General features: G+C 38.5%; 1 protein-coding gene across 1 annotated transcript in view; it reads left to right on the forward strand.

The window, feature by feature from the left end:
• LOC126201832 (uncharacterized) overlaps positions 1-15100 on the forward strand; it is an 827155-nt gene that overhangs the window by 749207 nt on the left and 62848 nt on the right. The window contains exons 6-7 of the mRNA XM_049936816.1: positions 6523-6628; positions 13312-13537. Of these exons, the coding sequence (XP_049792773.1) occupies positions 6523-6628; positions 13312-13537 (332 nt within the window). The remainder of the gene's footprint in view (positions 1-6522; positions 6629-13311; positions 13538-15100) is intronic.

The raw sequence follows: 15100 nt of genomic DNA on the forward strand, positions 1-15100 counted from the left end.
GAAAGGGCGTTATTTTCGCCCACATTATTCAATAGAGGGACTTCCCAGGTATAACTCCGATATTCGCATAGTAGATAGTAGGAACATCTATGGACTGAGCGTTCTGAGCGTGAAGGTAATGAGGTTTCTCGAACCGAGTGGGCTCCATGTCAACTGCCATGGATTCCAAAACACTGGTAGAGCACATGTAACGAAAATCAGTTGTTTCCACAAGAAGCTGTTTACTTTACCAACCACATATGTGAAATTATTACTATGTGATACACTAATAGTTGGCATAAAATTCTGTTTACAACATTCAGATTAAGTCTCTCTGTCATATAATGCGAGGTCAAGAAGAAGTACTAGCTTTATCATGTCTTATTGCTGCGTATAATGACTGCGAAGTCAAGAAGAAGTAGATATTATTATACTAGCTTCATCAAGGCTTATTGCTGCGTATAATGACAGATACTGCCCTGATAACCAGGCGCTTGTCTCTCAGATTTACTACATTTGTCACATTAACAAACATCAACAAGTGTTGTATCACTGCCCGCATTTTTTGGATCGTCTTCAGCAGACGCAATAATAAGGTTTTGGATGTGCTTGTTGTACGACGTCTTATTGCATTCCTTGTCTTCTTTCCTATCAAATGAATTACAACACACATTTTTTTTTTTAACGGCTGCCTTATAGAGACATTTTTAAAACATGTTATATTCGGCTCAAGGTACAATGTGATCATGTGCCATAAGCCACAGTTGAAAATAAATCAACAAGCCATTTATTATAAACAATTTATTTAACGTAAGCACAGGGCTGCTAAACGCAACATCCAAATAAACAGACACTACCGGTAGTTCTACAATTGTTGTAGACAATTAGGCATCGAAGTGAATGTTAATTAAGAGTTAAAAAACAAAAGTTACTTTTACTGTATGAAGCCTCTGTATCTCTTACACATTGTTAATCTCAACTTGCGTATTGTTAATGTCTATGAGAAAGTTTAATCCATTTCTGATTAATTTATGTTGTAGCCATGAAGAAGAAGAGGGAATCTTAGTTCCCCATGCTTTCCTAATGCTGGTTCTGGAAGTAATCTGACAGCATGTTCTTGCAAAATTTCACCAAAATCATCTAGTAAAGGCCATACAAATGTTACATTTACTCTTCCCTTTCGTAGAAATTTCAGTCAACTCTCCCACAAAATGTTTCTTGTTGTCGAGAATGTTGTGGTTCGTGTAAGTCTGTGTCTACATCAAATGAAATATCATCTGCTTCATTTTTGTCTGACTGTCTTTGCAACAAGAAATCTTTCAAACTTATGTCACTGACTCCATCCTCACACCAATCACTTGGACTGGAGTTATTGTCTGACACAGAGTCATCTATAATTTTCTTCTTAGTTTTCCTTCCTTCTGCATTTGACTTCAGTTGTTCCTTTTGCTAGCTGTTGACCCCTTCTTTTTTCTTCTCATGCAGTATGCTGTGTTTCTATTGCCTACTTTTGAGATGTGTCAGTCAACACTCTTGATGCACCACACTTTCTTTTCCCTTCTGTACGCCCATTGCTTTGTGAAAAGCTTTCAGTAGCAACTCAGTAGGGGATGACTGTAGTGGCTGAGTAGAAATACCAGTTTGTCCTGCTACCAGTTCATCGTTCCTAGATGCAGCCTCTGTATTCACAAGTATGTTGTTGTCTATCCATCACATATAGCATGAGGAATTCATCATCTTGGAATGTGTTCCCATTTATGAGTCATATCCCAGTTGCTCGAAGTCCAGATTGAATTTTCAGCAACATTGTAAATGGTTATAGGCTTTCTAGGATGTGGCTGCAGCCATTCTGCACATACAGTGATGTGTAAAATTTTTTATGGACCAGAAACAGTTTTGTCTAGATGGAGCAGCTTGTGGCTACTATATGCTGGCAACATAATGAAGGTTACACCATTGTAAATTGCTCAAGAACGCTGCTGCATTGTGCCTCTTAACACTTGATGAATGAGCTGGGCTCGTTGCTTCAGGCTATCTTAGGCTTAGTTGTTCATGGTGTTTCATGAAGTCTGTGTATCTTTGTTTACCAGCTTCTCTATTTTTGTCCGAAGATGGAGGCATGTTTTTATTCTGCGATGTTCCAAACTGGAATGCCAATTTTTGTAACTCAATTCGGGACAATCCATAGTGCATTTTATAGGCAGTTATGAGATAATCAACATACTCATTTTCTTCTGCAGAATTTAATACCTTTGGACTGTACAATTTCTGTAGGACACATATTTAGGATTTTGTAAGTATCTCTGTAGAGTGGCTCTTGAAACATGAAAATCTTTCACTGCTTTTCTTAATGATAGTCCAACCTCTACTACAGCTGCAACTTCTTTCAGAGCTTCCAGAGACATTTGTGATCTTGTTACCCATCTTGCTCCTTGGCATCTGTCAAAATTAATACTGCAGTTATTGCAGTACATTCTGTTATCTACCTAACAATGCATTGTACCTTGGGCCACGCTCAAGGTACAGTACAACGACTGGCACAAGATACAATTTTCCACCCACTTTAATAAATGGTTTATGTAATGTACAATAACAACACTGCAAGAATATCATAGTATGGTTACTACGATATATTTCTATCAAAAACACTAACCATTTCAGTTTCCATTTATTGCTACATATGTAGCTGTACTGATATTGAATTAAGGACAGAAAAACTTACTTTTAGGTGACAAAATCATGATTTTCGTAGGAAATTGAAACTGTTGCTCCTTGTTCCTGAAACAACTTCTGGCTATGCTCATACCAGTGTAGGCAATCTTTGGTGCGAAAAAGAATGACGTCAGAGAGTAATGACCAGAGATGTAATACTGGCTCAAAGTATGTGCCACCTCAAGGCACAAGCCTCTCCCCCATGCTAAAGAAAGTTAACCATTCCATTTAAAACATTTCCTTCAGAACGTCAGTTGATATAGGAACTAAGGCTGTTGACCATTATAACACCACTTTGAAAGGACACAATATTAGTGCAACTTTTTTCACACAGTAATTCACTGTAAATGATTGTATCTTCTGTGAAAAGTCTGAAGTTGCTGGTAATATTAATATTGTATACTATGTCATTAACATGCATCATGAACTGCAGTGGTCACAGAACACTTCTGTGGAGCACACTTGAAGTTACTTTTACAACCATAGTGACCCTCCACCCAACATAACACACTGCATCATCCCAACCATCCGCAGCTCGTGGTCTAGTGGTTAACACTGCTGCCGCTGGATCACAGGGTCCTGGGTTCAATTCCCAGGCGGGTTGGAGATTTTCTCTGCCTGGGGACTGGGTGTTTGTGTTGTCATCATCATCATCATCATCATCAGTCGTGACAGTGGCTAGATTGGATTGTGTAAAAAATTGAACCGTGTAAAATTGGGGGGTTTGTACAGGCACTGATGACCGCGCAGTTGAATGCCCCACAAACCAAACATCATCATCCCTACCAAGAAATCCTGAGTCCCCACATACATTTAGTTTTACCTCTCATTATGAACCTAATTTTGTTAATAAGCATTGATGTGGTACTGACACAAGTGCTTGGTGTTGGCAAGTATCTACCCTCTGCAAACCAGAGTGAAGCAGTGGTATCTACCTGACTGCCTTGGTCCATGGCTTTCAGGATTTCATGTGAGAGAAGTGCCAGTTGGAGTTTTCATTATCCAAGTATACAGTTTTTGTGGAAACAATTGCATTTTCATTACATGTGATCTGTCAGTTGCTTTACTATTATGGTTGATGTTGGAATTAACAGTGTTAACCATCATATAAACTGACATGACCCTAACAAGGGAAACTCGCCATCGTACCCCCTCAGACTTTGTGGTAAGAGGGCCCAGTGGACAGCCTGTCAAAAACTGAGCACAAAATGAACACAAAAACAGGAAGAAGTTGTACTGGACTGTGAAAGAAAAAGCAAAATAGAAACAGTGAATGGTCCAGGAACAAGAAGTACAATAAAGAGCAGCTTGAAACAGCAAGAGTGTCGTGGGTAAGTGATTACAATGTTAGGCTGCCAAGTGGGCAAACCGTGTTTTTCCACTGTTCGCTTTATTCAGATTTGTGTCTTTTTTGTGGTGCAACATCTGTTTGCAACAGCGAGGTGTAAGGTAGGGACCTATAATGACAGTTGATTCTGCACAACTACTCTATTAGCAGAGGAAAGGAAGTGCCTTTCGAATGGGAATTGCAAACATATGATGACAAGGCGACAGATCAACTGAATCCTCCACTGTAAAATTGTGTGGTGTGTTATACATGGCATTAAGACAGTATGTGGGTCATATGATAGGAATCTTTTATTAACACACCTAATTTCTATGATTGGCAAGTGAGTGAGATATGCCTCCTTGCCCAGTATAGGTGTTTGTATCAATGTGAATGTGATCACTCCCAAGGAAATGATGAAAACATAATAGTTTGTCACATAAGTTGCACCAGATGAAGCAACAGTTTTACAATCACACAGTTTCTCCGTGCTCCATCAAAACATATGTTTTTAATGTTCTTGGAGTTGTGTTCCATTTTGGAAGCCTTGACTCTTGAATTCCTTTGTTGTAGCATAGTACACATCAATTTATTTTTTATTTTCATTTCTGTGAGCCATCTATGTGGTATCTTGCATACTCTCACTATTAATCACATTTACTTCTGACAGTAATGTATTCTTACTGCATGACTTGTATTCTCTAGTCAGTGTATAGTATGACAACTGCCAAGAAAGAGAACAAACATTTCAGTGACGTGATGGACAGTTCATAATGTTGTGAAAAAATAAATAAATAAATGGCATGAAGCAGTTTTGAACAGACATTTCAGTGACTGGATGGACAGTTCATAATGTTGTGAAAAAATAAATAAATAAAGAAATAAATGGCATGAAGCAGTTTTGAACATGGCTCGCCCACTTGGCAGTCTGACACCAAGGCCATGTACCCAATATGCCAATGCTATGTCATGTTCCTCTTTATTGAACTTCTTGTCCTTGAATCATTCCCTGTTTTTAGTTTGCTTTTTTTCTTCACAGTTCAGTACATCTCCTTCCAGTTTTCATGCTTTGTCTGTGTTTAGTTTGTGATGGTCTATCCACAGGGGCATCTCACCGCTAAATCTGAGAGGTTGTGATGGGGAGTTTCCCTTGTATGCATACTGTCATATGCCAAAAACCTTAGTTTTATTATTTTGAACTGTTCATGAAATGGAAGGGGTGTTGCATCTCCTTGGGTGTCACCAATTTCTTTTGAGTTGTGAGATACATGTGTCAGACTTCAGGAAAGTGAAAGCACAGTGATCTTAGTATCATTCACTGTAGCAGAAAACCCTAAAAACTGAAGTAAAGTAAATGTTGAGAAAAAATATGTTTATCTGTACAACAGGTCTGCTTCTTTTATGATATGTTTCTTGAGTAGAATTATATGTTCTTAAATTTTAGTAAAACCAAAATACCTAATATTTTTTAAAGTTACTGTTTATGTAACACATTATACATTATGCACTGCAGAATTCTCCAAGATAATAATACTTCATACCCAGACCAGGGGTAGAAAATAGATCTTAAGACTTTTGGGTCACAAAAATACATCCTTAATGATTTACATTAACCACTATGATCCACAAGCCACATTAGTGTGTGGCAAAGGGTACTTTTCGTACTACTATCATTTCTCCCCTTCATTTCTGTAAGCCTTCCTCACAAGAATTCTCACTGATGGCAGTACCTGTACCCACAACTGTGTGGCAGAAGCAAAGAGAGAAAGCAATTGCATCATTCCTCATCAATCAAACAAAAGATGATGTGAACTCAGCCATCAGCAGAGAAGGTTATGCTGACCATGTTTTGTGATGAGAAAGGCATCATCATGATACAAGAGACCGTTATCAAGGTTTTTGCTGATTAATTTCCGTATCTTTGGGCCACTCAGTGATGCACTAGACAGGAAGTAGTTGTTTTTTGATGAGGAAATAGGTCACATAGCGCACAAGTGGTTATGCAGACTTCCATAGGAAATGTTTTCTGTTGTAAGTGAGGGCAAACTTACACTGAATATGGGAGAAATCATGTCAAAAAGTGATTAAGCTTCATGCAATATGTGTACAATACTATATTTTTATTTTTAAGAGTTTACCGTTGACAAACCCCTATATTTTGTTTGGTGTGAACTTTAATGAAAATGGAATGGTAATTGGTAATTAGCAAGCTAGCTGCTACTACATACAAACTACTGCTTGCTGCCATACCACATATGGAACATATTATTACTATATTTCAATACAAGCACTGCATGGATTCTGATAGAAGAGACTAAGCTTGAAGAAAAAGAAAACACAATCACTAAACACTCCAGTTAGTGTAATGGTCAACAAATTATTTTTTTTTCCTTTCTTTGATTACCATCTAAGTTCAACATCTCATGTACTGCAATGAAATTTCTAGTACAACAGCTGGCTAGAAATACAAGTAATTAATAATCAAATATAATTTTATTGCACAGCCGCATATTGGCAGTCAACAGTGCTGATGAGTTCTACAGCATCATGGGTGTTCTCACACGAGAGATGTTGGAATTTGGACTGATGGATACCAACAATCTTGTTAAGGTATGTGTAACTGTACTATGCCTCTTCATAAACCAATATTTTCAAAAATTGTACTTGTTATTCACTTAAATAATTTTAGCTTTTTATTATAAACACCAGCAACTAGGGGTTTTCATCTCTGAAATCATTAAAGGAGGAATTTTCATTGTGCTCTGTAAATATATGTTGTTAACATGTTTCTGTATTCCAAATCCAAGGTATAATATACTGAATCCCCAATTTTGAGTAAGCTTTTTATAAGTCAGAAGTGTCATGACACTGCTGTAAAGAGAGATTCCCTCAGATTAGCAGTTCTATCAAAAGCAAGCAAAAACATACTTTTATTAAATAACAAATAAGATGACATATTGCTATTCTTTAGCAATGTGTACTTTGCAATGAACATTTATGATGAGTTAAAATTCTCTGTTGACTGAGACTCAAACTGCAATGCTAGCCTTTCACAGGCATTGCACTACCACTACTCTGCAGAGCCCATGTCCCTGAGCTCTACTGCATGGAGCTAACTGGCATTTCAAGGCATAACTTTAAGGCTAGCTGGTACCTGTTTCAAAAACGTTACTTAATATCAACAGTTCCAAGCATATTAATTTTCGTTGTTTAAATCCATATGGGAAATATTCTAAACATGCCCTGATAATTTAAATTATGTAATTCGTTACCGAGACATATATTTAAATACATCTTTTGTGGCAGCATCGCCTCAGAGCCGTTAACTACAAGCTGTAACTGAGCTCCTCAATACACTGACTTGCCTCATCATGTTGGGTAATGACATGATATGACCTCACGTGTTTAGAACTTTACTACAATTATCCATCTAGTAATCAACATCTGAGATTGTTGCAGAACTGTCTGAGTCTCCAATTTAACTCTCCACCAGCTCCAAACAACAGAACTGGGTATGATAATGCAGGTAATAGCTGCACTTCCACACCACTAGTTGTCTTCGTCACTCAGCAGTGTATAGGAACTAAGGATAGCAAATGCAAGTAGGAGACATCATTCATGCTGACATGAGCTGAGATTTAGATTTGTAGCTGACTGGACACAGTGCATGCAGTTGCCACAAGAAGAGCCACCTCCACATGATACTGACTAACTCTGGCCTTACTTGCTGATCTGCCAGCTGTTTTCCTGATTTGCTCCATAACCCAACTGATGTTGGGGACAAATGTACGGAGTAACTATGGTCTTACTTTCTGTTTGCTCCATAACCTACCTAATGTTGGAGCTCCCAGTGACCAGCGTACCAAAGTTCTATGCCTTTCGGGACACTCCAGAAAGATGAGTCACTATCTCAACACACGCAGTATCCTGTTCTGGTTCATCTCAGCAGTTGATGGGCAACTGCTGAGACATTATGAGACAATTATGCAACCAATATCCACAGTTAGCGTGCCCAGTTAGCTGTACAGTCTAACAGACTGCTTTCTGGGTGGGAAAGCATGCCGGTCCCCAGCATGAATCCACCCGGCAGATTAGTATCAAGGTCTGGTGTGCCGGCAAATTTGTGGATGGTTTTTAAGGCAGTTTTCCATCTAACTCAGCGAATATGGGCTGGTTCCCCTTATTCTGCCTCAGTTACACTATCTCAGAGATTCTGCGCAAACGCTTTCTCCAGGTACGCATACACCACAATTACTCTAGCACGCAAACATTAGGGTTACACTCGTGTGGTGTAGGACATTCCTGGGGGGGGGGGGGAGGGGGAGGGGGGGGGGTTCTACTGGTGGCCGAACCACACAATAACCCTGGCTTCGGTGTGGGGCAGCAGTTGGGTGAGTGGACTGCTGTAGCCTGTTGTGGGGTTGTAAACCACTTAGGGCTACGACAGGGACTAAGCCTCTCCATTGTTTCTAGGTCCCCGGTTCCATATAATACAATATCCTCAGTTACCTTCTGCCCAAATTATTGTGAAATTGCCATAGTATATTTCCCACCCTCAGGTCATGTACATCAGAAGGGGCAGCAACAACAAGGATCTCAGGCACTGCCAGAGGCACCACTCTCTTTGCCCAGTGCGTCAACACCACTACAATCCAGAGTCACAGCTTGAAGCCTGTTAACAATAGCTTCTGTTTCCTGACATCAGGCAGTTTTTAGTTGTTCACCATTAGAATTTCACCATCAGCAAGTGACATCCAGAATTTGAATACAGTTAATACTGATATTAATAGTGTGAGAATATCTTTGGTTTCCCTCTGACAACCATGCCTCCATCCTTGCTACCCTCCCTGTTTTCCTTTCCCTGTTGCTTCATAACCTGGATTGTGGGTAACTGAATCCACTTTCCCTTCTTCCCTTTCTTTCCCCTCTCTCCTCCCTGATGAAGGGACAAAATTCCGAAAGCTAGGAACGTAAATTTTCGGTTCTGTTTTTTGTGTATCTATCGGCTGTACTGTGCTGAGGTAAGTACTGGCCAGCCCCTCTATCTCTTTGTTAGTATTTGTTTCACAATAATAATTAATGTAACATAACTGATTTGTGACACTTTCAACATTATATCAAATTTTAAGAATGTTCTATCTTATTAAAAGAGAAGAACCTTATTAGATAAGGTACAGGAGATCCAGGCTATGCCTCAAAAATTATCAGATAGATGTGAGCATTGGCTATGACAGTGATAAGTAATTGCACATGACAGTCATAATACAGAGGTGGGCTTGTGCATACACATTTTGAAAATGTCTGGCTGCTGCATCTGAAGTCTGGAGACTGGGTCAATAAACTTTGAGGTAAATGATCAAGGTGCCACCACAGGGTGACTGACTGACCACAGTGGCTGTTAGCCAAAGACAATTCTGCCCTCTGTGCAAAAATGAGGCTTGTGAGCTTATTTGAGAGAATAAAGCCTTCCCCCTTCTCTCTCTCTCTCTCCCTCACACACACACACACACACACACACACACACACACACAAATTATGATTATGATGGGCATATGCATGTACCTCTCACTATAATGGACATGAATGGCACATTGCGAATGGCACAAGACAGCCTTGACTGGAGGTGCTTGCATTGACATCTTTAAACTTTATTTCTTCAAACTTTAAATTGTCCTCAGATTTAACTGAAGATATGATGAACTGAGAACAGCTAAGCAGCCTACATATAAGTGGCTGGGAAGTTTTTCAAGTGAAAATAGGCAATAAGTGCTTTGCTCTACTTATTTTTTAACAAACACAACTGTCTATGATGTCAAAGCAAATACAGCTGTCTGGCATTCATGTGGTCTTCATGGCAACTGATTGTTACTTATTCACACTATCCATGAGTAACAGAATCCAATATTGTCTGCAAATTAATTAAGTACAGCCTGTCAACATAAATTAACTAAGCCAAAACTGAATGTTTCAAACTTGAGTTCAGATTGTAAACAAAATAATCCCAACATAAATTAACTAAGCCAAAACTGAATGTTTCAAACCTGAGTTCAGATTGTAAACAAAATAATCTAAGTCCAAAATGTCCTCAAAACATTTAGAGTCCTAAACCATATGAAAATGCAGAAAGGCTGAACTGTGTGGCTGTTATGGCTTGCTAATTGGCAATTCAGCTTCTCACATCTTGCTAGTGCTCACATTCCTCAGGTCTTATACACCACAGGCACTGGTGCAAATACCATTATTAACAGCTATCAAAGTCAGATTTTGGCACTCATTGGAATAGTCATATTTCACATGGTCATGTTACATATCAATTGAGGGATGTTCTTGCCATGCACCTGGTCACACATCCAGAATTTTGATATTATTAACAGCATTTGAATATTCTTTAAAGGATTGGTGTGAGTTTCTGCTTACTAAACTATCTGCAAAGAAAGTGACCTTATTCTCTATGTGATACTGGAGTATTATTAGATCAAGTGAAAAGAAAGATCATCAACTGTTATTGGTGTATAAAACTGGATTGGGTTTTAATTTTTTGTGCTATTTTCATTGCCCTATTTTTCCCAACTAGCAAAATGCCACTTTTCAGGTATGATGGATGTCAACAGTATGGTGCGACTCATCAATCACTTTGTTGTTTGCTGTAGTTTCATATGCTGCTTTATGATTTTCTGTGTTAATTTTATCCATACTACTATTCTTTAAACAAATACAAGAAATGCAAGGAATTCATTATGTACCCTAAAACACAAAATTTACTGCAATTCTGTGGCTAGCTCTATCCATTCTGCTACACTGCCTTTAAAATGACCCATTGTTCATGTCTGTACTGTATTTATTTTTGAAGTTATGAATTTTCTAAGGTTATAAGTATGTTCTGTAACTCCTGAAGAAATAACGCTATTACTAACTGCCTAGTCTGGTTCTTTTTGTGTCTCTGAGACGTCTCTGTTAGTATATCACATTGTTACATAACTATATTGGTTCATGTACATTCACTGTGTGAGTGGTACTTCCGCAGTCTGAGAGAGCAGATCTCATTCTCGTTTTGCTGGTGTTCATCCTTCTGCTCATATTTCTTGAGTTACTGGCTGGTTAAAGTGGTTGGTCATCTGCTGTCATACCTACGATGTACAGTGATTAATTCGAGGATAACATTTGACACGTTACATATCTGCATGCAATGTGACCCACATGCTCTGTGTCATTATCAATCTGCATAATGAGGTGAGGCTGTATTTACGGTCTGTGAACCATGTTGCTAGTTAAGTTTTCTTCATGATCTCCCTGCTTCTCCTCTCCCCTCAGGTAGTGACAACCCCCCTTTTAGATACTGGCAATATTTATGCCCTGACATTTAAATTAATCTGTGACTGTTCTTTCTTTTATATTTATTTGTTTCCCATCATTCACTCTCACACAAGTATGCTGTTTTTTGTGTGGGAATAACAGTGCCTGTCCTTTGTAATTTTTTGCTAGTAAAACAATATGTGGGGAATCACACTGTGGCATGTCTGTTCATTAATTATTATCTTATTATGTCCTCCTATTCCTTTCGAAACTCCACTGCTCCAGGAAGCATTATTAAATCATTGCTCCAGGAAGCATGATCAAATAAATTTGGAAGCTACAAACTTGTTAATGAGATGGATTTCAATTACACTTTATGGCAGACTGTTACATTGCATCTTGGCATTATTAATACGCATATATAAAATGGGGAAAGAGATTAGTGACATTACAGATTCCTCACAATAATACACACAGTAAACATAGTTCTGATTCACCATTCACCATGTACAGTTATATAATAACGTGAAAGAAGGTGCTAATCCAGATTGTTGGAAGAAGACAGAAGACTATAATGAGAATACTAGAACAAGAGGTCACACTAAATGATTGTAGCACTTCAGGTGATGCAAAGCTACACTATTAAAAATATGAACAACAGAGAATGAAAATAAGAAAACAAAACAAGATCTTATGGCTTCTTACATGTTGATGACAGTCTATAGACTACCCCATAAAACAAATATGCAAGTTGCTGGGTGAGCGTTTAGTTTCACTACTATGCACACAGGCCTACAGCCATCCTTATGATCTTATTTATTTTGTGGCTACCATTTTCGGCACCTCAACACACCATCTTCAGGCTGTAGTTGATGCTGAAGGGATTGACATGATCCCTACATATACTGATCAGTGGCCGATATAACTGGTTACGCAGACTATCTGTAAAATTGATGTCAGCACTCCAACCATCAACTACACACTGAAGATGGCACATTGAAGTGCTGAAACTGGTAGCCACGCATTTCATTTTCTTACAATAGTAAACGGCTGTGGTCCCTAAGACTCCTAGTCAAAAGGAAGAACTTACAAAAAATTCCCTGGTGTGTTTTAGACAATGCTAAAATTCAGGGGATTCTGCTATAATCAAACTTTGTCTTTGGGCCGTATACCACTCTTTTAGTGGCAATATTTAATGAACTGCTCTCTAAACTGATCCCTGGTAAATTATTTTCTTATTCTTTAGTTGAAGTCTATCTTCAGATGGTTTCCTTTCCAAAACCCAATTAAAATAGTGAAAGAGAAGGAATAGCAATATACTATCGCCAAAAATTTATCTGGAATTTTTTTCCACAAACTGGAAACATCTCATGAAATCTGATGATACAGAAGAATGATAAAAATTAAATAGGTAGACACTGTAATTAATGAAGAGGTACTGAAGTGAATTGAGGAGAATATAAATTTCTGGTGTAACTTGACTAAAAGAAGGGATGTTTTGATGGAATACATCCTGCAGTATCAATAAATAGTCAATTTGGTAATTGAAGAAAGTGTGAGAGGTAAAATTTCAAGATATACTATCATGGAGAGTTGAATCAGACCAGTCTTTGCACTGATGACCACAACATCAGTAGTGGAAGAACCACTCAAGGCTTATTTAGATAAAAATTAAGTCATTTTAATTGTAAAAAGTCTACATTAAGTTATTCACCCATAAAAATCTTATTATGAAAGTCTAGACTTGTTTGAAAACACATTTATAGGAAAATTATGTTAATAACTTTGAGGGCTCCATTAAAATGTAAAGAAAATTTGGCAGTTGTATGCCTGTTCTGTTAGCATAAAACATTGATACCATGCCATGTTTATTGACTTCAAAACAAAAGATAATATTCAGTAGAATTCTAAATGTAATGTTTCACACAATCTGTAATTTTAATGTGAAAACATTTATTAATATTCTGATATTGTCTCATAAGCTCTTTTACTTCCAACAGACTGTAGTGAATCTTGCACCATTTCCATTCCCGGAGCTGAATGAATTGCGGGACAAGTACCTGTACAATATAACACCTTGGACACAGAGTGTTTCCACTGCAGCTAAAAGAGGTCTAAAGATATTTTATAGTGATGATGATGATGAAACAGATGAGGATGATGAGAAGATTGCAGTAGCTGCTGCGTATGGCATTTCAACTGTTTTCAGGTCACCAAGGAGAAAAGGTGGGAAGTACACTAGGAAATGATAGCAGTCTGAGAACTGTTAATAAATTGTAATTGTTATGTCTGTTGAATGGCCAGTTGCTTTCTTCTGCTTGTGCTGGTGTTGTGTACTGCTGTGTATTGACAAAAACTTGCATTACCTTTTGAGTGTATTTGACAGCCAACACCCAAGATAGTTGCATTGGTCTGTTTCCATCTTACACATTATAAGCCTCCAAAGAGTAAAAAGAAAGTTAATGTTATTAACTGATTCATTCACACATCATATTTCATAAAAGTCACCATGAAGGAGACCCATTGGGGATGTGGAACCAGTCAACTCATATATTAACAGATAAAAAGCAACCACTACTGGCTACTCCTGTAGAGTAGACTCACAGCATATTAAGAGTAGTTCTAATATACTCACACTCATAATTATGGTACTACTTCTAGGTTATTTATGTATGCATATTACGGGGAAAAATCAGTTGCTTTGAAAATAAAAAAAGAAAACAGCTGTTTCTTTTCTTATACTACTCAATTGATGTTTTCTCAGTGTTGGATAATAACACCGAGCATTTGCATAACTTCACATAGAGCACTATCAGCTGTCCGTATAGTGACAAAGTTAAGATCTATATACTTATATGAATACGGTGTATTGATGACCTGCAGCTGTCTAGAACGAAATTAAAATTATATATTAATACCTTCAGCTGCTGACGGGCATTGATATATATCAACGGGGACACGTGAAAATGTGTGCCCCGACCAGGACTCAAACCTGGGATCTCCTACTTACATGGCAGACACTCTGTCCATCTGAGCCACCAAGGTCACAGAGGATAGTGTGGCTGCAGGGACTATTTCGTGCACGCCCACGAGACGCACATGCTCACCTTATATGCCCACACAATACATTCTTAGTGTCCCTGACCAACGCACTCATTACTCGTGGAAGACATTCTTACCAAGTCCTGTAAGAGTTCAGGTAAAAATGTATGCATCTGCTCAGAAGAGGAAGGACATGACCGGTATTGCCAGAACTATATACTTTTATGGATATGGTGTCTGTTCTTTCGGACATGTCCTTGCACATGCACAAATGACATACACATAGCTCTGTTATTCCTGGGTACTGAAACCTGACTGCATTGAGTAGTGATATTGGCTAGTGGGATTACAGAAGAAGCATAGCGTGGTAACAGGGAGGGGTAGCAGGCAAGGGTTGGGGGAGGATATGGTAGTGCTGAATGTGGGAGTGTGCACAGATGTGGTGGGAGTAGAGCATTGTCTGCTAGGTGCAGCAAGGGGAGAGAGGAGGCCATCTATCCTTTTCTTTTTCTTTACTTTCCTCCTCTCAATATGCACTCCCTTGCTTACCTTGCATCGTGCGATGCACTGACTCCTCGCCACCATGTGGCAATCATCCCACCCATGTACTTGTGTAATACACAGCAATATGCGAACACAGATCATAGGTGCTGGAGCACCTTGCATCCCATGTTCTCACTTATATAACTATTCCTAGCCCCTCAGATATGAATATTTTTGCATGTTGTTATGGTCATGCCTGCATGG

The sequence above is a fragment of the Schistocerca nitens genome, chromosome 1 (assembly GCF_023898315.1).
Source record: "Schistocerca nitens isolate TAMUIC-IGC-003100 chromosome 1, iqSchNite1.1, whole genome shotgun sequence".
Taxonomy (NCBI): domain Eukaryota; kingdom Metazoa; phylum Arthropoda; class Insecta; order Orthoptera; family Acrididae; genus Schistocerca; species Schistocerca nitens.